This window comes from Sus scrofa, chromosome 1 (assembly GCF_054392235.1).
Source record: "Sus scrofa isolate SSC_HxYL_T2T_F1_AM1 chromosome 1, Sscrofa_HxYL_maternal_Yorkshire_Landrace_v2.0, whole genome shotgun sequence".
NCBI lineage: Eukaryota > Metazoa > Chordata > Mammalia > Artiodactyla > Suidae > Sus > Sus scrofa.
Window position 1 is genome coordinate 236,038,404 of NC_139383.1, and position 26,614 is coordinate 236,065,017.

Consider the following 26,614-nt stretch of genomic DNA (forward strand, 5'->3'; position numbering starts at 1 on the left):
ACTGTTTAGCACAGCGAACTATATTCAGTTTTTGGGATGGACCATGATGGAATATAATATAAGAAAGGGAATGTATGTATGTGCATACATATATGCACATACGCATATATATATGTGTACATATGACTGGGTCACTATGCCGTATAGCAGAAATTGGCACAACATTGTACATCGACTATATTTAAAGGAAAATTTTTTTTTTCCTAAGGGTCATACCTGCAGCATAAGGAAGTTTCCAAGCTAGGGGTTGAATCGGAGCTGCAGCTGCTGGTCTACCCCACAGCCACCGCAATGCCGATCTGAGCCGAGTCTTCGACTTACATCACAGCTCATGGCTACTCCAGATCCTTAACCCACTGAGTAAGGCCAGGGATCGAAGCCATGTCCTCATAGATACTAGTGGGGTTTGTTACTGCTCAGCCCCAAGGGGAACTCCAGATAAATTTAAAAAAAAAAAAAAAAAAGCCATATTCAAAAGTCTTGTCTTTAAAAAACGAATGTGGGAGTTCCTGCTGTGGTGCAACAGGATCTGCAGTGTTTCTGGAGTGCTGAGATGCAGGTTAGATACTGGGTGGGCACAGTGGGTTAAGGATCCAGTGTTGCTGCAGGTACAGCAGATCGTAGGATCTGATCCTTGGACCAGGAACTCTATACGCTGAGAAGGAGCCAAAAAGAAAAAAGGAAAAAAAAAAAAAAAAAAAGATGGTCTAATATCTATCATCAAATTGTTGATCTATTTAGAATCACTGGTAACCATTTCAAGTACATTAGATATTTCTTAGTCTTCCATTTACTCACAATCACACTTATGGCATTTAAACACCACTGTCCATCTATCTCCTTCCTCTTTGAAGCTAACTTCCAAATTAGGTTTCTCTGATAATCTTTTCAAAGACTTTTTTTTTTTTTTTTTTTTTGGTCTTTTGTCGTTGTTGTTGCGATTTCTTGGGCCGCTCCCGCGGCATATGGAAGTTCCCAGGCTAGGGGTTGAATCGGAGCTGTAGCCACCACCGGCCTACACCAGAGCCACAGCAACGCGGGATCCGAGCCGCGTCTGCAACCTACAGCACAGCTCACGGCAACGCCGGATCGTTTAACCCACTGAGCAAGGGCAGGGACCGAACCCGCAACCTCATGGTTCCTAGTCGGATTCGTTAACCACTGCGCCACGACGGGAACTCCTCAAAGACTGTATTATTATCATTACCATTATTTATAGATTGAGCCACACCCCTGGTTTTAACTACCACTCATACACTAATGATGTCTAAATCTAAAAAACAAATCTAAATTTCTAGCACAGACCCTCAAGCTACTGCCTGAAATCTCCATCTGTGTTTTCTTCCGGCCTTCTCCTTCTCCCTCTCTTCTTACTTCTCATTCAATCAAGGCCTAACCCCTATATATCTCTCTATCCCCTCAGCCAAATCTTAGCTTCAACCACTTTTCATTTATTATTATAAAGTCACTCAGTAATACCTACCTCATACCCTTCCAATGCACACCCCACCCTGTTGCCAGGTGATTTCATTTTTTGAAATCTTTCAATGAGCCATACAACCCGCTTGGATAAATCTATATTCTTTAGCATGCCATACATGATTCCCTCACCCTCACCCCTTCCTGGCGTCTAGGCCTTATTTCTGAGCACCTTCTTATCTATTCATTCTACTAAACATACTGTTCCTTATCAAGAGACACAGTTCTTTCTTGCTTTGTTTATACTGTTCCTTCTCTTTTGGTAAAAATTCTCCCCAATTTGTCACTCCCTTACAAACAAATGAAACAACGTTTATGTTTATTTTTTTAAAGACCTATATAGATAATCTCTTAGGTGCAACTTTTTTTGCATGTGCATATACGTATATTACATCATGAAGCAAAACTTCTTATGGATTCTAACAAAAAAAATTGAAAACCATTACCCTAGGGAATTCTATCAGAATGTCTTCAACATACAATTTTCTTTTTTCTTTTTAGGGCCAAACCCATGGCATATGGAAGTCCCCAGGCTAGGGGTCGAGTCGGAGCTTCAGCTGCCAGCCTATGCCACAGCCAAAGCAATGTGGGATCCTTAACCTACTGAGCGAGGCCAGGGATTAAACCCGCATCCTCGTGGATCCTAGTTGGGTTCATTAACCACTAAGCCATGAAGGGAACTCCCCTCAATGTGTAACTTTTTTCAAGCTGTCCTCACTTCTATTAACTTCACTGTCCTAAATCTTTATTTAAAAAAGTGACATTTAAAAAAGTGAAGTCTGTTAAAAAGCCAATGAATGATATGTAACCTGTAGTGTTTCAGATAGAACCTTGCCAAACCAAGTTATTGAATGCATTATCTTCTTGTTAGTAACTGATGTGTAGAGGATAATTTTCACTTTTAGGGGTAGAGAAGGCAAAGCTAGAGAGTGAAAAATTTTACCAGTACACCAAGCAGGATACTAATCAAAAACAAAAATCTAGGTCATGGTCTACTAATGGCACTTTGGAGAAAGTTTATTACAGGAATTATTTCAATTGATTTTAATTTTCAAAACACATTTCAGAATAATCTAAATTCATGGAGTTCACTGGTGGCCTAGTGGTTAAAGATTTGGCACTGTCACTGCTGTGGCTCAGATTCGATCTGTAGCCCAGGAACTTCTGCATGTCACAGGCATGGCCAAAAGAAGTAATCTAAATTCAGAAGCCAAATAAATTTACTGCAATTGATGAACTGATAATATCTTCTATTTTTTCCCCTGGAAGCACTTGCTTCTACTTCAGGTTTATTGGGACCGGAATGGAGCCTTGCCTACACCATGTTGATGAGGTTATTTCAACCCTATTATCTTTTTCATCCGGATCTACATCAAGCATACACTTATTCTCTTAATTCTTCTCTTTTACTATAGCTACATTCTAAAAATACATCTTAGTTAAATATGCCATAATGAAAAGAATTTCTTTAGCAGTATGTATTTTTAAGGCTAAAGACCCCCAGGTCTATTGTCAATTATAGTATTACCTTCTGAGACAAGGAGAAGCTTCATGAGGAAAAAGTGAAAATAGTCATTACTAAAATATTATTTGCACCTAATGATTTTCTAAAGGCCATTGATCTAGCAATATAATATAAATGACATGAATTCTCCTGTGGCAAAGTGGGTTAAAGATCCGGTAATCCCTGCAGTGGCTCAGGTCACTGCTGTGGTGTGGGTTCAATTGCTAGTCTGGGAACTTCCACAAGCACAACCAAACAACAAGAAGGAAAAAAAAGAAGAAAAGAAAAAAAAAAAAAAAAACCTCAAACAACTCCTCCCAATTTTTTTTTCCTTTTATGCTTTAAAGAGAGTCAATTTAGGAGTTCCCGTCATGGCGCAGTGGTTAACGAATCCGACTAGGAACCATGAGGTTGCGGGTTCGGTCCCTGCCCTTGCTCAGTGGGTTAACGATCCGGCGTTGCCATGAGCTGTGCTGTAGGTTGCAGACGCGGCTCGGATCCCACGTTGCTGTGGCTCTGGCGTAGGCTGGTGGCTACAGCTCTGATTAGACCCCTAGCCTGGGAACCTCCATATGCCGCGGGAGCGGCCCAAGAAATAGCAACAATAACAACAACAACAAAAGACAAAAAGACAAAAAAAAAAAAAAAAAAGAGAGTCAATTTAGCAACACTGCAGAAAAGAAAGGAACACAGGGAAAATACAACCAAATATAATCAGATTTGGCCCAGATTCTCCTTGACTTTCTCTGTAACTTTATGCCATTTAGCAGCTGCAATTCCTTCAAGTGGAAGATGATACATATCCATTGCCTCCATCACAAAGATGATGTATAGTGATTAATGAGCTAATGCCTATAATACAATTTCAAACTCCGGCATAAAGACACCATAAATACAAAACACTTTCCAACAAATCTGCATGAGATAATTTTCAAATTAAAAAAAAAGTTTAAAGAAAGTTTACAAATGACTAAGTTAATGAAATTTATTACTACACTGACTGTTTCTTCCCATTAATATTTTGGAATGGGTGCTACCTGAGATCTAAGTGGGGGCACGAGGTAGGAAGTAGGTGTTTTTCACTTGTTATTTCCTTTAATCATATTACTTTTCTTAGGTTATCCTTTTACATATGAAGAAATCAGGGCTTGCTTCAGATTGTTAAGTCAATTAACATGTCTAAGTTCACACAACTTATTAAATGGGAGAGCCATAAACACAGTTTTAACTTAAAGTCTATATTCTGTCTACCCTTTTAAGATTATACCTGCACAGTTAATGCCATCATTGTGCATCTCTGCTCATTCTCCCCTTCCTCTAGGAGGCCTACACTCTAACCACCTAACTATTTCATAGGCCAAACTGCCTCTGATTATCCCTTACCATTCTCTACCTTTTTTTGAGATATTTATCACTTTCTAACACATTAGATATTTATTTTGATATACTGCATATGGTCCTCTGCTAGGTGGTAAACTCTAGGAAGCTGGGGATTTTTGATTGTTTTGTTTATAAGTATAACCTCTCAAAACCTAGAATAAGTGGCAGACAATCAGACATCGGTCCATTTTTCCTTTCCCATTTTTCATCTTTAACTGTATATAACGTGTTCAATTATTCTCATAATTCCTGGGGAAAAAATCTGGCCTACATCTGAGCCAAATTAATATTAAAATAACATTTGAATTTAGTCTGAAATTCTGTTAAAAAGATTTAGGATCATAAGAATCTTAAGATGAGTACTTAAAAATACCTGCTTACTTCCTATGATGTTTTAGAGGCTGAATGCGTGACACAGATGGAAAAAAGAATCAGAGTAGTCTAAAAGCACTGGTTCCAAAACCTTTTATTAAAAACCAGGCAAACTAGGAGCTCCCGTTGTGGCACAGTGGTTGACGAATCCAACTAGGAACCATGAGGTTGGGGGTTCGAGCCCTGGCCTTGCTCAGTGGATTAAGGACCCAGTGTTGCTGTGAGCTGTGGTGAAGGTTGCAGACACGGCTCGGATCCTGCTTTGCTGTGGCTCTGGTGTAGGCCGGTGGCTGCAGCTCCGATTCGACCCCTAGCCTGGGAACTTCCATATGCTTCGGAAGTGGCCCAAGAAAAGGCAAAAAGAAAAAAAAACCACAAACAAACAAACAAAAAAAACAGGCAAACTAAAAAAAAGTTTTAGTGACAATAGTTACCAAATTTTAATTTTGCCTCAAAGGGATGTTGCAAGCTAAATATAATTTACTATCACTATAAATTCATAAGTACACTAACATAAAAAATAACAATTTCACTATATAAGGTAGTTCTTTTTACTGAGCGAATTTAGATTCACAAACACCTCATTATATAAAAATAGCTCCATGTGTATTTAAGATCAAAATGTGAAAAAGTAAAGCTTTTAAAAGAAACCCTAACAGGAGTTCCTGTTGTAGAACAGTGGAAACGAATACAACTAGGAACCATGAGGTTTCAGGTTCAATCCCTGGCCTTGCTCAGTGGGTTAAGGATCTGGCGTTGCTGTGGCTCTGGTGTAGGCTGGCAGCTCCCGCTCCAGTTAGACCCCTAGCCTGGGAACCTCCAGGTGGGTGCGGCCCTAAAAAGACAAAGGACAAAAAAAAAAAAAAAGAAAAGAAACAATAACATAATTTTTATAATCTCAGGATAGAGATGACAAAAGAAAAGGCACAATCATAAAATAAAACTGACATTAAAATTAAGACCATCTAGTCATCAAAAGACACCATATTTAAAGTGAAAAGGCATGCTAAAGGCTGGAAAATATTTGTAAAGCCTGTCAAGTGTTGTTTTCCAGAATACATAAACACATATAAAAATCAGTATAATACAAAATCCCACAGAAAAACCAAATAAGCAATTCATAGAAAAGGAACATAAATAGCCAAAAAATAACAACTAACTAGGGAGATACAAATGACAACTAAAATGAGGTACTGTTTTATACTCCTGAGAACAGCAAACTTAAGAAATCTAAACTATTTGGAAGGTGGGAAAATAGACCCTCTCATCCATTACTGACAGAAATACTCTGGAGAGAAAACTGGTAGTAATCTAGTGAAGTTGAAGCAATAGCTCCTATCCTGTGTTCTAATAGTCTACTACTAGATTTATATCTCAGGGCAATCTTTCTCAACAATGGCTTTTTAGTTGTTGTGATGAACAGGGGGGGACTAAATAGATGCCAGGGACAAGAGGCTCTATTGGTGTGTAAAGATAATGTTGCCCATGACTCTTGGACATTCTGCTGGGCACTCATTTAAAGGAATAGGAGGAAAAATACGGTTAATATTAATAAATAGGACTTAACACAAAGTATTTGTATTGTTTTAACATAGCTGAAGATTTTAAAGAATGTAACCCCCTGTAAAGAGAGAAGATTGCACTTTTATTTTTTTTTTTTTGTGTGTGTGTGTATATATATATACACACACACACATATGTATGTATTTTTTGTTTTTATTTTTTATGGCCGCAACCACATTACATGGAAGTTCCTGGACCAGGGACTGAATCCGTGTATCCTTTAACCCACTGTGCCGAGCCAGGGATCGAACATGCTCCTCCAGCTCTACAGTGACCAGAGCTGCTGCAGTCGGATTCTTAACCCACTGGGCTACAGCAGGAACTCCTGAGCTTTAATTTGTGTTCAAACTTTACTGAAAATAGTTATTTCACAAACTTCGTTATCAACATCATCCCTCTATTGGTTATCTGAATGGCCAATTCAATACTCCTGTTTAATCTGCATTAGCAGCTATTTATGGTGATACTATGGGTGCAAAGTACTCACTACTACTATTCTTGCAGTGCTTCTTATACTTTAAAGTGCCCTCAAATCACCTGGGAATCTTGTTAATACTCAGCACCTGAGTCATTAGGGTAGGGCCTGAGGTTCTGATTTCTAACAAGCGCCCAGAATTCTGCTGTTACTGGTCTACCACCATTACACTTGGTAGCAAAATTACAGTGTGACTGAGCTTGAGCACTTATACAGTGCAATACATTTCTTTGATATGTTTTTAATTAAAGTATAGTTGATTTACAGTGTTGTGCCAATTTTGCAATACATTACTTTGTTATAAATTACTTGTAAATTATTTTAGTAAGGGCATTACTTTATTTAAAATATGAATGTAAGTTTATTATTATAAATCCCATTTTAGGACAGTATTGGGGAAGCTGTAAAGCATTTCTATAAAAACGGAATATAGGGTCAGGAACCATTACAAGAATATTCCCTACGCACTGTTTAATAAGCAAACAACTGGAAACAACTGAAATGACCAATAGAAACCTGATATAAGTCACATAAAGGGACACATACCATATGACAGTAAAAATAAACTAGAGCTACCTGAATAAACAGATAAATCTTGGCATGTTGAGTGAAGAAAGCAAGCTCCTGATACAAAATTCATATTTAAATAGACTTAAATCAAAGCAAAACTGTATAATGTTCATGGATCTAAAGAATGTAGTAAAGTATAAATACATGGATAGGAAGGATGATGCTAATTTTGGGTTAGTAGTTGGGAGTGGGGAAAAGAGGGAAACAGGACTTAAGAGGGGTAGCAGGTACAGCAGAAGCCTAGTGTAATTTTCCAACTGGTTAATAAGTGTGTGAGTATTTATTATTTTGTATGTTACCAATACTTATACTGCTATATTCTAGTTTCATCTGAATTGGCAAAAACTGTTGGGTCTAGACAGGTGTTGGGAAAACGCTGTTCCAAAACAAAGGATTCAGAAGACCCAGATTCAAGTCTCAGTTCTGGTTCTTACAAATTGTGTAGCTTTAGGCAACTCAAACAATGAACTGCTTTACTTCATCTGTAATAAAGGCATAAAGCATCACTCTCCTCTCCAACTCAAGGATGGGTTTAAGAGGCATATTGCTATGTGAGAAATTTTTAATAGGGTAGGTAGGAAAGGTAGGACTAATTTTTGAGAATTAAGAGCAAAACCTTGGATATATGAGAAATAAAATCTATCAATAAATAAACCAAGTCAATCTGTCACTCTTATTTTCATGTCATCACTGATTCTAAAGATATGACACCAAATTATATTTTCTGGGGAAAAATTTTGAGTTTACCACTTCCTAAAGATGGCCTATGGTTAGACACTCTCCCTATTATGTTTCTTTATGCTAATTCTCCACTAAGGAACTGAAATTCATACCAAAACAAAATAAGAGAACTGCATTTAAAAAGTACTCTTAACTAAAACTACCAATGTCACATAACCAGAGCAACTATTGGTTCTCACTGCCCTTTCTATATTGTGAGACGGTGGCACATTTTACTATCTCTATATTACAGATGGAGAAACTGATTTAGATGTGGAATAACTTGCCTGGAGTTGTAGACCAACTTTTCTAAGCTGACAGCTTAGAAAAGACACTAACTGCCTAGTTCTTTTGTGATCATTAAACTACCAAAAACATTATTTTGCCATGATGCTTTGTAATTGTTTGTCACAGGAAATAGAAACTTCTTTGTCAAATGTCATACACATTTCAAAATGGGCAAATAGACTCAAGGAAGAAAGCCTCTTAACTACAGTACTGCACAGCAAGGGACAAAATTAAAACTGCCTAGCCTGCTAAAAATCTAATCCTATCCTTAGCAGTTAACCTTATTAATACTAAAGTAGGAGAAAGGAGAGGTCAAAATATGGGTGAGGGTGCTATTCCTTTCCTCCTGGATCTCAAGTAATATAGCTATTACCACATAACAGGGATGTTATTTCTTTAATAAGTCAAAACATGGCTATCTGCACTATTCTTCCTTAAGTAAGCCTCTATCCCTTCTTCCAAAATTTTACCAACAAGCAGAGTTGGGCACCCAAATTATAATACTCGCAGTTGAAATAATTACCAAAATATTAGGTATTAGATAAATCACCTCAATGAGTTTAAGCTACAAACACATATGGAGACAAACTCTTTACAGAGAAAAGTTCGTTTTAAGTTTTCTTGTTACTTGCTAATGTAAACAGATGAATGCTATGACAACATGTACCTGACTTTTTACTCAGACTCATTAAGTAGTTTTTAAATGCTGAAACAAGATCTCCACATTCTTGAAGGCTTTAAAAATCAATCAGTGAATTATCTTGCAGATCAAGTATTGTTTACTACAAAAAAAAAAAAATTAAAAACGAGTATCTTCACATAAGCTAACAGCCAAAATTCACAAGCCACCCTCCCTGTATTCCGTTACTCATCCTTCTGCTTAACAAATCCACCTCACACTTAAATCAATGCGTCATTTAAAAAAGTTTTGTCCTGCCATTGGCAAAAATCACTATGGATCAAAGCTCTGAACTTTTTTTAAAAACAAGCCAAGGTTAAACTCTCTTCTTTACAAAAGGCCTTCACAACAATAAATCTAACTTGACAGAACTTTTCGTTTCAGGGTTAAAAAAATTCAAACAATAATTTTTCAATTCAAAGACAATTCCTAATGAGCCTACGCCAGAGTTTGAAAAAGACAAGAGTGAAGTTCAACTATGGAGAGAAGAAGACCCCATGACGGCTGGACCACAATACCCAAATCACCAAGCACCGGGTAGATATGATCTAAAATCGAGGCTGGCACACGCGAGGACATTCAGGAGAAAGCTTTCAGCCATCGCGAATCTCACAGTGGGCCATGGAGGGGAATGGGAACCTGGCCCCAGCTTTCCGTCCACAGAGAGAATAGCAAAGGAATGAAATTAGACCTTTCTCTTAAGGGAGGACCCAATACCTTCCCCAGTTCGTCTGTCCGTCCTTCCGCCCCCAAACTACTGCAGCCTCACCGACCGCAGGACTTTCCTATCTCTTCCCTTCACTGAACCACCAGACAATCTTCTCAAAAACCTAGATCCGATCGGGAGTAGTTTCCCCGCCTTTCGCCGGCACGGAGAGGGATCCCGGGCGCCAACAACAAAGACGACTCCCGCTCCCCTCCCCCCGCTCAGCCCCGGCTGGTCCCTCCCGCGCTGCAGCTCCGGGCCTAGCGCCCCCTCCCCGAGCCGGGCCGCAGCGCCCCGACCCCCCGCGGCCCCACGCACCTGCACCTGAGGGCCGCAACCAAGGCGTCAGGCAGAAAGGGCCGAGAAGGAACCTCTGCCGCCGCGCTGTCCTCTACAAGGCGCGTTCCGCTCTGCTGCTGCTGCTGCCTCTGCCGGACTCTCCCGGCCTGCAGGCGGGCCCGGCCGAGGAGGGGGACAAGGGCTGCAGCCCCCGGCGCCGGGACGAGGAAGGACGGCGGCGCTCGGGGGAGCCGGCTCGCGCTCCCGAGTCTCGCCTCGGGCCGGCCCTGTTCCTTTACACAGGTTGGCGTTCTGCTGACTAACGGCCCCGGCGCGAGGCGCTGGAGTGGCCGCCACCGCCGCCGCCGTCGGCTGCTGTTGGGCCTCACGTCCCGCGCGGCCGTGGTCGCAGCGCCCGCCGCCACCTCCCTTACTGGCACTGCAGACACCACCTAGAACCAGCCAGGTCTTTCTTCTCTTTAGTCCTTCTTTCCTGGCTCCTCTTCAGCCTACCGGCCGCGGGGTTCGCTCTCGAAGTGGGAGACAGGGACGCTGGAAAGGAACCTAGGGGGTAGCAGAGCACTCGCTAAACTACGAGTTGGTCACTGGAGGAAGGTGCCAAAGCTGACCCGGGCTCCAGCCTGGGAGCGGGCCGGGGGAGGGACGCAGTCCAGCTTATCCCAATTTCCACCAATCACAAGCCGCCCAGAGGAGTCTGGCCCCGGGAGAGGCTGAGCTAAGTCGGCAGGAGGCGGGTATTGCGGAAAAGAGGAGCCAATAGAAGCAAATCTTCTCCGCCCCTCCGCTTTGATGGACTACCACATTCGGACCAATGGGGAAATTCTCGCTTCGAAGAAAGTAGGATGTATACCCAGGGTTAGAGAGAAAAACCTTGAGGAGGGGGAGGGGTCGAGACTCGGCCTAGTGAAAGAGACAGGAGCTGAGGGGCTGGAGGGCGCCCTTTGACCTCTGCGAGGAGTCACGTGGGCTGCCGGGGCGGGACCAGACAGGCTGGATAAGTTACTTCCGGGTCGTTGACAGAAGCTTGAACTCGGTGGGGTAGTTACTGGCGTGGTAGTCTTCCTTGCATCTTCTTGTCTCAGCTCGAGAAAATTGTGGTTTCTGCGATGAGTTCCCAGAAAGGGAACGTGGCTCGTTCCAGGCCTCAGAGGCACCAGAATACCTTTAGCTTCAAAAATGACAAGTTTGATAAGAGTGTTCAGACCAAGGTAGGAATTTGCTGCACTCAATCTGGAAGGAATGGTTCACTGGAGGGGAAAGAGGAATGAGAGGAGTTGGCGAGGGCGAATGTGGACTGCAGCCCAGAGTTAGTTTTGGCTGCAGTGCAGCCCTTTCTAAAATAATGTTCTCACGCCCTTTCTTTGACCTGCATGTGTTATCTCCTCGTAAATATATTTGGCGGTCAACATTTAGATGATTGTACAGAGTAATCGGGACCCTCATCAAACCTAAAATGCAAATAGGAAACTTGAGTAATTGAACGCTCCCATCTGGATCACATATTTCCAGTAGAAATACGAGAATTATGGCGCGCGTCTCTTTCAAATGTTGCACCAAGTTTATGCTGTCCTTATTTCTTTTTGGAAAGCCCTAGGCCCATAGCTTTGTAGAAAGGGTGTGAAAGCTCTGAAGTGCTCTTAACCTCAGTGTCCACACCAACATAATGGGACTATCGCTCTCATTTGTAAGATTGTTTTGAGAATCAAACTATTTGATGAATATAAAAATGATTGTCTTGCTGTTTATATTACTTTAGCAGATTTCTTTAGGTTGAAAGAAAATTCAGACTGTATAGCTTGCCAGAGGTCTAGGGTCTCTACTAATTTGCTAGAGCTCTTTCCCCCTCCTCCCATAGCTGTAGGGAGGGGAGATAATTGAAGACAAAGGCAGTTTGGGGGCCACCATCACATCGCATAAACCTGATATTAACATAAACTGAAGCTCAGATTTGCTAGGGTGTGGCATAAGCGAGTTATTTAATATTTTTTTTCTGAGTCTTCTTTTGGTCTCAAATGAGAAACCTTCCAGTTTTGTTGTGAGGCTAATCTAAATGATATACATAAATTATCTGGATCATAATAATTGTCCAACAAGTGATTAATTTGTCAACATTGGCTATGAAAGTGAAGTGACTGTTTATGGCAACCAGTGACCTTTTCCTATCTTCACTATACAGATATTTAAGCATCTTCACTATACAGATATGAACACTTTATGTGCAAGGTCCTATGTAAGTATGTGTACAGTGTTCAAAAGAGCTGACTCTGTCTTCAAAGGACTTATAGTTTTTTCTGGGTCATTGGACAGTAAGCACAAAGATGTATAATTATAAATTATGATAAATTCTGATAAAGGGAAGGACATTTGAATAAAGAAGAGTAAGAAGGCATATTTTCAGTTGCCTCATATTTTCAGTTGTCCTACTAAGAGGACCTCATCTTTCCCTTAATTAGGTTCAGATTCACAAAGAAAACCTGGGAGTTCTCATTGTGGCTCAGCTAGTTATGAACCCAACCAGTATCCATGAGGATGCAGGTTCAATCCCTGGCCATGATCAGTAGGTTGAGAATTCTAGATCCTTAGGTCAGTGGCACAGGTCCCAGATGTGGCTCAGTTTCGACCCCTGGCCTGGGAACTTTCATATGCTTGGAGCAGCCAAAAAGAAAAAAAAAATTAGGAAAAAGAAAAAAAGAAAGAAAACCTGGAGCAGTATTTGGGAAGACTTTCCCAAGTTTGTGCCTTTCATCAATAAGTAAGCCAGGATAAAAAGCTATGGTATTCCAAATAAATAGCTACCTTGTTCTGTATTCATCTCTCTCTCTTTTTTTTTTGGCCACACCCATGGCATTCAGAAATTCCCAGGCAGGAATTGAACCTGAGCCACAGTAGTAACAAGGCAAGATCCTTAACCTTCTGGGCCAACAGGGAACTCCTCTTGTATTCTTACTCTAAGTTTTGGCACAAGCATTTAATTCTGATGGTTTTTCATCAGGTGATAAAAAGTAGTTTTTAATAAATATTTAGCTACAATGTAGCTTGCTGTCCTTCTTAGACTTGTAAGTACAAGACTTCTTGAACTTGTACTTCTTATGCTAGCACTTCTTCCTAGACTTATAATTTTATTAGGCATTTTCTGGTGTGATCTAACAACCATGTCATTATGGTTTTAAATCTTTTCATGAGTCTCAAGTTCAGTCACTGAGTTTCATTTTGTTGATTACTTTTATCATTAGCTTCTTTGTTGCTTCTAAATTGTGAGGAAATCGCATACTACCAGGTGCTTTATTATTGGCAGTTCTGACAATAATAGCAGAAGTATTTTACTGAGGAAAGATAATTGATCATCGGTTTAATGGAGGATGAATAATTGGCTACATTCATGGCGAATTCTTTTTTTTTTTTTTTTTGTCTTTTTTAGGGCTGCACCTGTGGCATATGGAGGTTCCCAGGCTAGCGGTCTAATTGGAGCTGTAGCCATCGGCCTACACAGCAACTCGGGATCCGAGCTGTGCCTGCAACCTACACCACAGCTCATGGCAACGCAGGATCCTTAACCCACTGAGCAAGGCCAGGGATCGAACCCACAACCTCATGGTTCCTAGCTGGATTTGTTAACCACTGCACCACAATGGGAACTCCTACAAAAATATTTTTAAGAAATAGTGGTACAAATATGGCCTAACCTTAGACTTCCCATGTGGCTCACAAATATGACCTAACCACAGAACATATGATAATATAAGTGGATTTGCAATTGCTCAAGGCCTAAAAAAATTAACTAGAGAAGAAATGCATATTTGTTGAAGAATATTGAAACAACAGAAAAATGTGTAAAGTATAAAATTGAAAATACCTTTTGGAGTTTTCTTGGGACACAGTGGATTAAGTTGTCACTGCAGCAACTTAACCACTGAGCCACAGTGGGAACTCCTATAATACCTTTTGAAAGTGAATTAATTTGGGAGGAATATATTCATTTTAGGAAACTCTGGTTATTCCCTTGAAATGGAAAAGGAAAATGAAAGTCGAAATATAGTTTTGTTAATAATAACTATACTATGTACTTAAGCAAGTTAGCCACTATGAGTATTTGATACCTATTAAATAATTTGGTCTTCAAAATAACCCTAAGATATATGCTACAATTATCCCATTCTGCATATTGGGAAATTAGGATTTAGAGGTGAATGTTGTGCCTGGAGTTACATTACTAGCATGTGGCTATCCATTGATTAGGTAAGGTCTGTGCTAAGAGACCTCAAGGAACAGATAAATCAGAAATCCTTTTTTGAAGTTCTCTGGTAGCCTGTTGGTTAAGCATCTGGCAATGTCACTGCTGTGGGGTGGGATCATTCCCTGGCCTGGGAATTTCTGCATGCTGGGGTGTGGCCAAAAAAGGGGGTCCCTTTTTGTGTATGTGTGTTGGTTGTTTTTTAAATACTGTTTTGTCTATGATAGAAGCATTGTGATACCAGATTAGGATTGGAACAGAGGTGAACTTTATTGCCACTGCCCCTAAATGTTACCTGTTTGAAATATTCCAGGGAAAGAGTGTTTCTTCACAAGGCATGGCCCGCTAGAGTGTCACATATCACAGATAGGGGCTGGTTGGAGCTGGTCCCAGGCCGATCTTTGGAGCAGGTTGGGGTTCATCTCACTTCCTGTGAAATCAGATGCTAATTCAGTCCAGCCCCTGGGCTCCTGGTTTAGGCAGAGAGCTGTCTTAAGTTTAAGATGGTCTGATTACATTTATATAACAGAACAGGATTATGTGTTTACAAGCATCTTTATTCACAGTTGCCAAAAAATGGGGGAAAAAATAGCCTTCAACAAGAGAATAGATAAGCAAATAGTGTTATATAATCAGTAATCATGTAATGAATTTCAATCACATAGTGAAATACAATTCCGCTATTTTTTTTTTTTTTTTTGAAAGAGGTACTGAGGGAATTCTCTTGGCACAGTGTGTTAAGGATCTGGCGTTGTCACTGCAGTGGATTGGGTCTCTGCTGTGATGCTGGTTTGATCCCTGGGAAATTCCATCTACCATAGGTGAAACAAAAAAAAAAAAAAAAAAAAAGGAGCTACTGATTGATACAAACATGTAGATAAATAAAAACATTACGTGGAAGGAAAGAAGTCAGCTGCTTCTCATATCTATAGAAATCTGAGCAATGGTTGCTTTGGGTGGTGAGAGATTGACTGAAAGGGGCCCAAGAAAACTTTCTGGAGTAATGGGAACATGAAGATCACAGGAATTGATGCATTTATTGAAACTCATTGAATTGAGCATTTAAGATCTGTGCAAGACACTGATAGAAATTTTACCTCAATTCAAAATAGATATTACAACAAAATGACGGATTAACCACTCAGATGCCATGAAGTTCTATTTTTGTTGTTTGCTCTTTATTTGGAGAAGTTGTAGAAATCCTACCTATTATCAGTCCTTTTTTAAAAAAAAAAAAAAATCTTATTGACTTCTCCAGAGAGAAAACAAAAGATAGGTTGACAGTCTGACATAGTAAACTTAGCTAACTACAAGTCAAAATAATTCTAGTAGTTGTCTTCTAGTATTTTCCCATTTTATAAGCTTTTATCTGCAAATTCCAGTCATGACATTTAAGTTAAATATTGTCCCTCTCTAAGAGGAATACAGATGATTACAAAGTGGATCTTGTTCTTAAGATTACTGAACTGGATCTCATTTTTCCTAGGTGTATCTCTGGGATAGATTCATAGTAATTTAGTTGGCTGTGGTGCCTGACACTGTAGATGAATGAGTAAAACCTTGCTATGGAAGAGGATATTATTGGTAAAGCTCATTTTGTTCTGGTAGCTTGGAATCAGGTGATATGGGATCTTTGTTTTTCTCCTCTAGGCCAGAAATATTGTATCTTAAGAAATTATCTCAGATTGGTTTAAGTAATCTCTGGTGTGAGTCATTTAGGTATAAGTAATGAAGTGCCAGTCATGTGTATAAATGTTACTTCTTAATCAGTGAGTTTCATCAATTAAGGGTTAAATAAGTGGGTAGCCACTGAACAAATTTGTAGCTGGCCAGCAATGAATTCTAATATAGTTTCAAGGTAACCATCTTTGGCACTCTAGAAAACACCTAGGACTCCCTTTACTCTTTCCAGATTGGGAAATGTTCCTTGATATATTTTGCCAATGCTATTTATTAAATGGATTTAAGTTAAATGTATCCTACCCCCATTTGGCTTCATATTAAATTCAACATGCTTTTTCATTTGACAAGGAGATTTAATATATGGTGTGCTGGGCATTATGCTATACCTAAAAATATTGTACTAAATAAATGTCATAGTGCTGGTGAGTATTCACGATTTGGAATATTTTGAAGTATTCTCTATTATTTTCTTTACTCTCTTTCACACAAAAATAATCTCATCCATGTTTTGGAGTATTTCATGCACCTAGATTCCCAAGGTGCTTCCACTCAAAGCCAATAAATCAATTCTGCATGTTTCTTATTTTTAATGCTTAGTACAATTGTTCTTTCTTCATCAGTCATGTTTTGGACATTTCATTATATACAGTGAATGACAACTGAAATTAATTTATCTTGATTCAGTCCATGTCTTAAGGAATAGTACTATACTCACTATTGGATTATGAAATTTTATAATTACATTGTCAACTCTTGTTTCTACATAAAATTAAATACTACTGTTAGAAATTAAGTTTTCTCAGAATTTTTCATCTAGGTAAATTAGTTGACCTGAGAGAAAGTCATAAAGTTTTAACTCTCCCCCAAATGGGTCATTTTCATTTAGAGAAGCAGTGTGTAGTATGGAGTGACACAGTTGGGCAAAGAACCTTGGGGCTGAGAGGTACTGGCTGCTGTGGCATTTGTTATTTTAAGCTGTAGGACTCTTTCCACACCTGCACAAGTGTTATTGTGAGGTCACAGGCAGGCTTGCGGAGAATCCCGAATCCTGCCTGTCCTCAGAAAAACCTGCTGCCAGTTCACTCCATCCTCACTTGTTATTGCCCTTTTTCTCACCATTGACTTTTGTGAAAGGAGGAAATGAAATGAGAAGAGGATAAAGGAATGGTTAACATGCCTAAAATTCCTTTCTGAGATTTTCCCTATCACTCCAGGTCAAACATCACTTAAATGTATTGAATTAATTAAATAAACATTCCTCTTCTGAACTTGTCTGATGTGTGTGCGGGTGTGGGGGGGTTGGCTTTGCATGAAGGTAATTATCATGAGGATTCTTTAGTTGCTAACTTAAGCAGAAAGAGATTTTATTGGAAAGATACTGAGCTGCTCTCATAAAGCTTATAACAGGTGTTTGTTCTGGTTGGTTTTTTAGTGTTCAAGGTTCCCAGGTTAGCCATTATTGCTGGGGAAATTTTTTAATCATTTGGCTTTGTGCAGATCCTGACTTCATGCAGTCTTTGAACTTTTCAGTGCCCTCTCCTAATCCTTCCAGTTTGCTTCCTGGGATTGGTAGTTTATTACCATCAGAGACATAGTGTTGAAAATAAAATTTCCTTGACTTTCTTGCCCTGACTATTCCTGGGAACTCTCTTTCCTGTAGTCTTTAAGTACTGATGATTTTTTTCATTCCACATCTTTAACCTCTCATTTAGAACCCTTTCTCCCATTTGATACTTCTGTCCATTTTTTCCTCATTCAAAACCCCAGCTCTTCTGAAATACATGCCATCAGATTATTATCCTCTCCAGATCTAACCTTACCTCCCCATTGGTACCTGGGTCACTGCCTTCCCACATTTCCCCTGTCATCGTACTTAGTGATTGCCATCCACATGGATAATCAAACATTTGATCTTTCATCTTTTAGGACACCCCTCTGCCCCTCAGAAATCAACCATGATGATCAAGCGTGAAACCCTCATTGCTGGTAACTGCTCCATTTATAAACTTAAAAAAACAAAACAAAACAAAATCCTGACCACCATCTACTTATCTAGTTTCCTTTTTCCTTAAAGAATTTTTTAAACTCCACTGTGTGCTCCCGTCCATTAACTTTTCTGCTTTTCACCAGACCTCATTCATGTCCTTTTTTCCCTCCTTATCTAGCTTGGAGACCTTGTTCTGTTAATATAATTGCTCTTTTGTTATATGCTTCAAATCCCTTATCCTTCTTTCCTTCTGTGGTACTTGCCTGGCAGAATCCTAACCTTGCTTAGATCCAGCTTTCTGTCCACCATCACATTTACCAAACTACCTCTGTCTGTACGCATATACTCGGGCCTTCCTGTGATACTGGGTGAAATGCCTGTCCCTCCCTAAGGCTAGTCCCTTTACTTTTGCCCTGGAGCTCATTTCTTGCCTACTTTTAATTTAAGACTTCAGTTGCGTGTTCTGTTGAATCATCAGTCTTTCCATCTATAAAGGGTTACTTCAATTTTTAAAAATCCTTCTTAGATAGAGCTCATGTTCTTTTCTAACCCTGCCCTATTTCTTTCTACTTCTTTTCTGTAGTTCCCGAATCTCCATATCTTGACTTCACATTTTTTTCTCTCTTTACATAGTTTTTGTATACACCATTCCACTAAAACTATTCTTCTCAAGGTCCGTGATCTCTGTGTGGCCAAATCCTTGTTAATGTTCAGTAACTCGGTTGCTCAGCAAAATTTGCCTCTCCAGCACTCTCCTGAAATAATATTTTTCATTCAGCTCAGTCCGTGATTTTAAGTACCATTTTATGCTGATACCTTCCGGATCTTGAACTCCAGGCCAACCTCTTTCCTGAGTTGCAAAGTTGTTGTATGTTTAGCTACCTACTTAACCTCTATTCTTGAATATCAAGAAGAAGGTTTCTCAAGCTTAACATGGCAAAGAAAGAACTCTTAATTTTTCTCTGTCAAACCATTTCCTGCTATGTCCCCCAACTCTGTAAACCAGAGTTTTACACTCTTTACCCAGTTCCTCAAACTACACTATGAAAATTACTCTTGACGCTTGGCCTTTCTCACATTCTGTATTTCAGTTTATCAGCAAAACTGTCAACTGTCGAATTATCTAAATTTTCATAACCTTCTCATTAATTTTCAACATATTATTTGTTTACTGTTTATCTTATTTCTTGGCCACCCTAAAATATGATTGCTCTGAAGGCAAAGATTTTTATTTATATCCTTGATACCTAGACCAGGGGTTGATACATAGGAGATATTCAATAAGTAGTTGAGGATTGAATGAAGTAAATAAGTACTTAGAGCAATGTGTCAAATGTTGTGATAAGGGCAGTATCATAGTAATTAAGAAATAAAGTGAGAGAGGGGGAATAATGGATATGAAAAGTATTATCCTCAAGGAGATAGTACAGCTTGGGGATGATGATGGGTCAAAGAAAAGTTGAATGGAATGAAATAAAAGAACGAATGGATAAGGCAGAAAGGCAGAATGGGTGCTGATGAGTTTGTAGGTTGTGGATCAGGAAGTTGAAAGAGTTTAATCTGAAAAACAAAATAAAATGAAATGAAAAAGTTCAGGTAAAATTGTTGTTACACTGAAGACTCTTTTGAAAACAAGGCTTCTCTTTTATTCATTTTTTTGTGGAAGAGTTCCAGACACATTGAAGGCTCCTCAGTAATGTTTGAGACTATGTGAATAAAGGTCTTCTTAAGGCAAAAAGATACTAAAGAGAGGGTTTTTTCCAAAACAAGATTATGAATAGGTATTTATGCCTATTGCCAAAATGAACATGTTACATTATGTGGTGGCAAAAGTGTAAAAATGAAATCATGTCTTAGGTAGCCAGCTTTCTGGTTATAAGATTGGGGAGTTCTCTGATGGCCTAGCAGGTTGAGCTCCTGCATTCTCACTGCTGTGGCTCTGGTTGGGGCTGTGTAGTGTAGGTTTGATCCCTGGCCCAAGAACTTCTACATCCTGCCTGTGTGGCAAAAAAGAAAAAAAAAAAAAATACAGCAAAACCAAACCAAACCAAGAGAGAACCTGAAATAAACATTGTAACTCTCATTTAAAAAAAAAGAAAGAAAGAAAGAAAAAAAAAAAGACTAGTTGACTAAGACCTCTTTACCAAAAATGGTAGAATGAGTTTAAGTTGTGATTTAGAATTCTGGTACTGTCAGCTAAGGCCATTGTTCCTATAAATAGATGTGGTCTGTTGTGGTTTTTATCAGGTTACTAGGAAGAATAAAACATTTTGAGGTGTATGCATTGGGAAGGAAAAAAAATTTTTTTCTCAGTTTTTGTGTCATTTTAGATGTTGAGTTTTTGAATTTTTTTGGCCAAAGGTATCAGCTCTTGTTCAAGACAGTGACAGCATGGTGTGGTAGAAAGACATTGATCCTGGAGTCAAAAGATTTAGGTCAAATTTTCTACCATTTACTGGCTCTGTGATCTTGGACAAATTTCTTAACCTGTCAAGGTCTTAGTAGGTTTAGCTATATTGTGACGGTTAACTAAGGTTTACGAAATGCTCACATGGTACCCAGCATGCTGTAAATGCTGGTCCATTCCTTCCTCTTACTAAGATGCTCATCATGCTCACATGCTACTCCCTCAGTTAGGCGCTTCCTGGTTAATCCCAATGGAATGTTGCCGTCCTTCCCTAGGGCATTTATTGCCTTCACCACACATATGGTACATACCATATTAATTATTATTATATATGTCTTGGCTTCTTTCTTTTTCTCTCATGTATACGCACACAAGTGCCATCTGTGTCTAGAGGGAGGGGCTTGAGCATCATTTAAACTACTTGTGGTATATAATATGTACCTGGAGCAGCAGTTCAGTGCTGTGGGATGAAGGAATGGAAATCAAGTAGTTCTTATTGACTTTGTACAATTAATTAATCTGTCTTTATTAAGCCCCCACTGTGTACCAAGCATTGCAAAAGATGAGTATGATATGAATCTTTAATTCAAGAATCTCAGAGTAGGAGTTCCCATCGTAGTCGTAGCGCAGTGGTTAACGAATCCGACTAGGAACCATGAGGTTGCGGGTTCGGTCCCTGCCCTTGCTCAGTGGGTTAACGATCCGGCATTGCCGTGAGCTGTGGTGTAGGTTGCAGACGCGGCTCGGATCCCGCGTTGCTGTGGCTCTGGCGTAGGCCGGTGGCTACAGCTCCGATTCAACCCCTAGCCTGGGAACCTCCATATGCCACAGGAGCAGCCCAAGAAATAGCAACAACAACAACAACAAAAGACAAAAAAAAAAAAAAAGAATCTCAGAGTAGTAACTAAAAAGTGAAAAAAGGCAAATATGGAGCATTTTCATTTATTAAAGTCTTATCAAATTATAACATAAAGCATATAGAGAAGTACAAAAATCATAATAGAATTAAATGAATTTTTACAAACTTAACACAGTCATGTAATCACAACTGAAATGAAGAGAATATCACTGGCCTCTCCTAGCACTACCAATCATTCTTACCTATAATTATCTTGACAAATATAAAGTATTTTTGCAGTTTCTTTTCTTTTTTTAAAAGTTTTTTCCCCAATACAATTTTTTTTCCTATTGTACCTCATGGTGACCCAGTTACACATACAGGTACACATTCTATTTTCGCACATTATCATGCTCCATCATAAGTGACTAGACATAGTTTCCAGTGCTACACAGCAGGATCTCGTTGCTAATCCATTCCAAAGGCAATAGGTTGTATCTATTAATCCCAAGCTCCCCAACCACCCCACTCCCTCCCCCACCCCCTTGGCAACCACAAATCTATTCTGCAAGTCCATAATTTTCTTTTCTGTGGAAAGTTTCATTTGTGCCTTATATTAGATTACAGATATAAGTGATATCTTACGGTATTTGTCTTTCTCTTTCTGACTTCACTCAGTATAAGAGTCTCTTGTTCCATCCATGTTGCTGCAAATGGTATTATTTCATTGTGTTTAATGGCTGAACAGTATTCCATTGTGTATATATATCACATCTTCCCAATCCAATCATCTGTCGATAGACTTTGGATTGTTTCCATGTCTCAGCTGTTGTGAATAGAGCTGCAGTGAACATGCGGGTGTATGCGTCTTGTTTAGGAAAGTTTTGTCCGGATATATGCCCAAGAGTGGGATTTTTGGGTCATATGGTAGTTCTATGTATGGATTTCCAAGGTACCTCCATACTGTTCTCCATAGTGGTTGTATCAGCTTACATTCCCACCAACAGTTCAGGAGGGTTCCCTTTTCTCCACACCCCCCTCCAGCACTTGTTATTTGTGGACTTATTAATGATGGCCATTCTGACTGGTGTGAGGTGGTATCTTGCGGTAGTTTTGATTTGCATTTCTCTAATAATCAGGGATGTTGAGCATTTTTTTATGTGCTTGTTGGCCATCTGCACATCTTCCTTGGAAAAATGTCTGTTCAGGTCTTTTGCCCATTTTTTCCATTGGGTTGTTGCCTTTTTTGCTGTTGAGTTGTATAAATTGCTTATATATTCTAGAGATTAGGCCCTTGTCAGTTGCATCATTTGAAACTATTTTCTCCCATTCTGTAAGTTGTCTTTTTGTTTTCTTTTTGGTTTCCTTTGCTGTGCAAAAGCTTGTCAGTTTGATTAGGTCCCACTGGTTTATTTTTGCTTTTATTTCTGTGGCTTTGGGAGACTGACCTGAGAAAACATTCATAAGGTTGATGTCAGAAAATGTTTTGCCTGTGTTCTCTTCCAGGAGTTTGATGGTGTCTTGTCTTATAGTTAAGCCTTTCAGCCATTTGGAGTTTATTTTTGTGCATGGTGTGAGGGTGTGTTCTAGTTTCATTGCTTTGCATGCAGCTGTCCAGGTTTCCCAGCATAAAGTATTTTTAAATAACCTTCAAATCATGGCCTTTGGAGTCAAAGGAGAAGGATAGACAGGTGCCCAATGACCAACCTTTCTTTATAAAAATAGTGTCAGTGGATATAGACAAGCATCCTGATGGATCATCTTAACTGTTTGATTGTACAATACAGTTTGATATAATCCTTCTTTGGGCTGAAAGAAATTGGTATGACTTGATTTTTCCAAGTGATTAATTTAGTCCCTGTAGGATTTTTTGACTTCAAAAAATATCAAGAATAAATTTGAACTTTCCTGTAGCTTTGGAGCCAATTATTTCAACTTCAGTCCTGAATCTTTTTCAGCTTCTCCACTTATTCATGAGATTGTATGACATTTTTAGAACTTCATGGTGAACATTTTCTTAGATATTTTATCAAGTTCAATTCTAGTTGGAATAGCTGGATTTGCATTCTAAAGTTAATATAATTATTCAAAGTGTCCTTACGGAGCAAAGTCAGATGACATTTTCTTTTTTCTTTGTTTTTGCTTTGGCAAGTTACATGTTATTAACAAGGAATTATTTCTTCTTGTAGATGATAGAGCTAGGTATGTGTAATCATTTTCAGTGATGGTTCATCAGCAGTAGAATCCTACTGGAACTTTATATTAATCGCACCTGGTTTTGAAGGTCATTTGGTGTTGTAGGCCACTTACAACATCATGGATAAGAAATACCAAGCTAAACTGGGGATTATTTTAAATTCTTTGTTGTTCCATGAAGATTTATATATTATTAAATGCTCAGCCCTCTCTTACCAGGTGGCTGACTTATTTGTTTTAGAATTACTCGTATCACTGAAGTCATCAAATTGAGTAATATATTTGACATCATGGTATATACTTACATATGTGAATGTTCTATATAACATCATTAGCCTTTATCACAAGACATTGTACTAATATGACATCATGTTTCCTGTAAATGTGAATGCTTATAGGACATAATGCAGATCTAGTTTTTAATAAAGTTAGAATAGTCACATGGTTTAGGTTGTCATCTATCATCCATATAAAAGAATATTATGGTTACTTTTACATGTGTGATGCTGTTGCTGTAATTTAAACTCATTATTAGTGAACCATGGACAGTTCTTTGACGCTCAAATAATGATTTCAAGGTCAGCTATTCTCTAGTATATTTAAATTAAAAACTCTGGTTTATCATGGTGTTTAACTCTAGTCAGGGATTCTGAAGGGACACTTTTTTTTTGCCTGAATTCTTTTTTTTTTTTTTTTAATTTGGTTCATGGAATTGCTTTTATTTTTTTATGTAATGACTTTTATTTTTGTTTTTCATTATGGCTGGTTTACAGTGTTCTGTCAATTTTCTACCATATACATGGTGACCCAGTTACACATACATGTATGGGACATCTTTTTTAATGTGTTCTTTTTGCTTCTCAGTAAGAAAAATAAGTCAGCTTTTACTGAGGCTTCTAATTCAAAATGGTTGACTGAAAACATGCATTTATCTTTCTGTTTTTCCCAAATTTTAATGAAATGACAAAAGCAAAAAATAAAATTACAGCATTAGAACAATGAAAAATCAGAAAGAAATTTAAGATATAAAGTAGATGGGATTTAGATTGATTCAACTAAGCAATTTATGAATCTGTAATGTAATACAGATGGAAGTCAAGATTCTTCCAGTAAAACTCTAGAACAATGTCAGTATCAGAGTTAACAAAATCTGTACCAATTCTTTGCACTAAATGGCTTTCTCCATCATTTGCCCTCAAGATAAAGTCAGAAGAACAACTCTAAAGTGGGTACATGGCATGAATGACAAAGGCAGAGCAATATTCCTGATTATTTCTGATCGCAGAGCTTAACAAGGAATCCCTAAATTTAGAGGCAACATGCTTTCTGTGTATACTAAAGCAAAAGCTTTTCAAGCTGTTAATTTTTATCCTCTCAGCCAGAGCCAGAGATTATATAATTAATATCTGAATTCACTTCAGAACAATAGCGATTCTCAATTCTGTTTTAGTAACCCATTCTATATCTGCTGCTGATTATTCTAGAATAGTACTGTCTAGAAGAAGTTTCTGTGATGGTAGAAATATTTCATATCAGTGCTACTCAGTTTGGTAGCCACTAGCCACATGGACCTCTTGAGTATTTGAAATGTGCCCAGTGTAACTAAGGAACTGAATTTTAATTCAATTCTAATAGCTACATTTGGATAGTGGCTACCATATTGAATAGTGCAGATCTAGACTCTCATTTATAGATATGAGCAGACTACTGAGAAGCACTAAACTTTTTAGGAAAACCAAAATATGAGATGCATAAGTGGAAAATCTACCTCCTATGCCAAGTTAATGGAGGAAATATACGACACAAGGGATGACTTTGATAAAGTGTAACTGGAATCCATTTTTAATGATTCAGAAAGCTCTCAAAATCTGTAAAAACAAAAATAAACTGCTGTTTAAAAAAAGAAGTCAGAGATGTTTTTCAAAAACTAAAATTGTAATTATAGGAATATAAAGTAAATCTATTAATAGGATGACTGAATAGCAGTGTGGACAAGACTGAAGACTAAATTGGCTAATTTGGGAGATCAAGCCATGGGATCTCTCTAAAACCTAATTTGAAAGTCAAAGTGATACAAATTATGAAGTGAGGAACTTCCTGGTATCTCAGTGGGTTAAGGATCCGGCGTTGGCTCTGGTTACTGCTGTAGTGCGGGTTTCATCCCTGGCCCAGGAACTTTTGCATGCTATGGGCATGGTCAAAAAAATCAATGAAATGAAATTTCAGATATGGAAGATTGAGCTAGGAAAGTTACTTTCTGTTTAAAGGAAATCCAGAAGGCAAGGAGTATGAGAAAGAAATGATAAAAAGTACTGAAGAAAGACAAGAATTTCCCGAAGTTGAAGAAAATATTAGAGTTCTAGACCTGTTATGATATTTTTGAACTCCAGTGAAAGAAGTACAGAGAAATTCCTACAGGCTTCTAAAGAGAGGGGGAAAAAGAGTTTATCCTTAAAGCAACTATAATCCTGTAGGCATCAGACTTCTCATCTGCTACTTGTTAAAAAAAAAAACAACTAACTGAACTAAAAGCAGTGACAACACTGGATCCTTAACCATTAGGCCACAGGGAAACTCCAGAAGTATTTTGTAGTTCTTTGTAGAACTAAGTGATGGCTTGGATGTTAAGGCAAAGGATCATGCAGACTAAAATTTTGTTTAAAAAAAAAAATGCGTATGAATAGGAGTTCCTGTCGTGCCTCAGCAGTTAACGAACCCAGCTGGTGTCCTCATGATTGGTATCCATGAGGACTCGGGTTCGATCCCTGGCCTCACTCAGTGGGTTAAGGATCTGGCTGTGGTGTAGGTTGCAGACGGGGCTTGGATCCCGAGTTGCTGTGGCTCTGGCATAGTCCAGCAGCCATAGCTCTGATTCGACCTCTAGCCTGGGAACCTCCATATGCCGCAGGTACGGCCCTGAAAAAGACGTAAAGACCCTCCCCCCAAAAAATGTATAAATATGTAGTTAGTGATATACTGTGGGATATTAAGAAGGTGTATGATAGAAGAATCAGTGATGAAATGAGAACTTTGTTAAACTAAGTTAACTTTAATCACTTAATGCTGTTATATGTGAATTATAAAGTAGAAAAGATAAACTATTTGGAAGACAAAATCTATACTCATAAATTAAGGTTTCAGCCAAATCTGGGAATTAAAAATAAAAGCAAGCTAAAGATCTTGTTTTAGGAAAGTGGAGAATCCATAGAGAAGAAAAATCAGTATCATCATTAAAG

At 38.7% G+C, this 26,614-nt stretch overlaps 2 protein-coding genes across 7 annotated transcripts in view; one reads left to right on the top strand and one right to left on the bottom strand.

The window, feature by feature from the left end:
* ABHD17B (abhydrolase domain containing 17B, depalmitoylase) overlaps nt 1-10,621 on the bottom strand; it is a 43,352-nt gene extending 32,731 nt beyond the window's left edge. The window contains exon 1 of one of the 2 annotated variants that reach the window (XM_005660158.4): nt 10,055-10,115. The gene's annotated coding sequence lies outside the window, so the exon portion shown is untranslated. 2 annotated transcript variants of the gene reach the window in all.
* Nucleotides 10,622-11,044: 423 nt separating this feature from the next.
* Nucleotides 11,045-26,614, top strand: part of C1H9orf85 (chromosome 1 C9orf85 homolog) — a 65,681-nt gene continuing 50,111 nt past the window's right edge. For all 5 annotated transcript variants that reach the window (XR_014822718.1, XR_014822719.1, XM_013993617.3 and 2 more), the window contains exon 1: nt 11,045-11,244. Coding sequence is in view for 3 of the 5 variants with exons in the window: in XM_013993617.3 (XP_013849071.3) it covers nt 11,143-11,244 (102 nt within the window). In the remaining 2 variants the exon portion in view is untranslated. The remainder of the gene's footprint in view (nt 11,245-26,614) is intronic.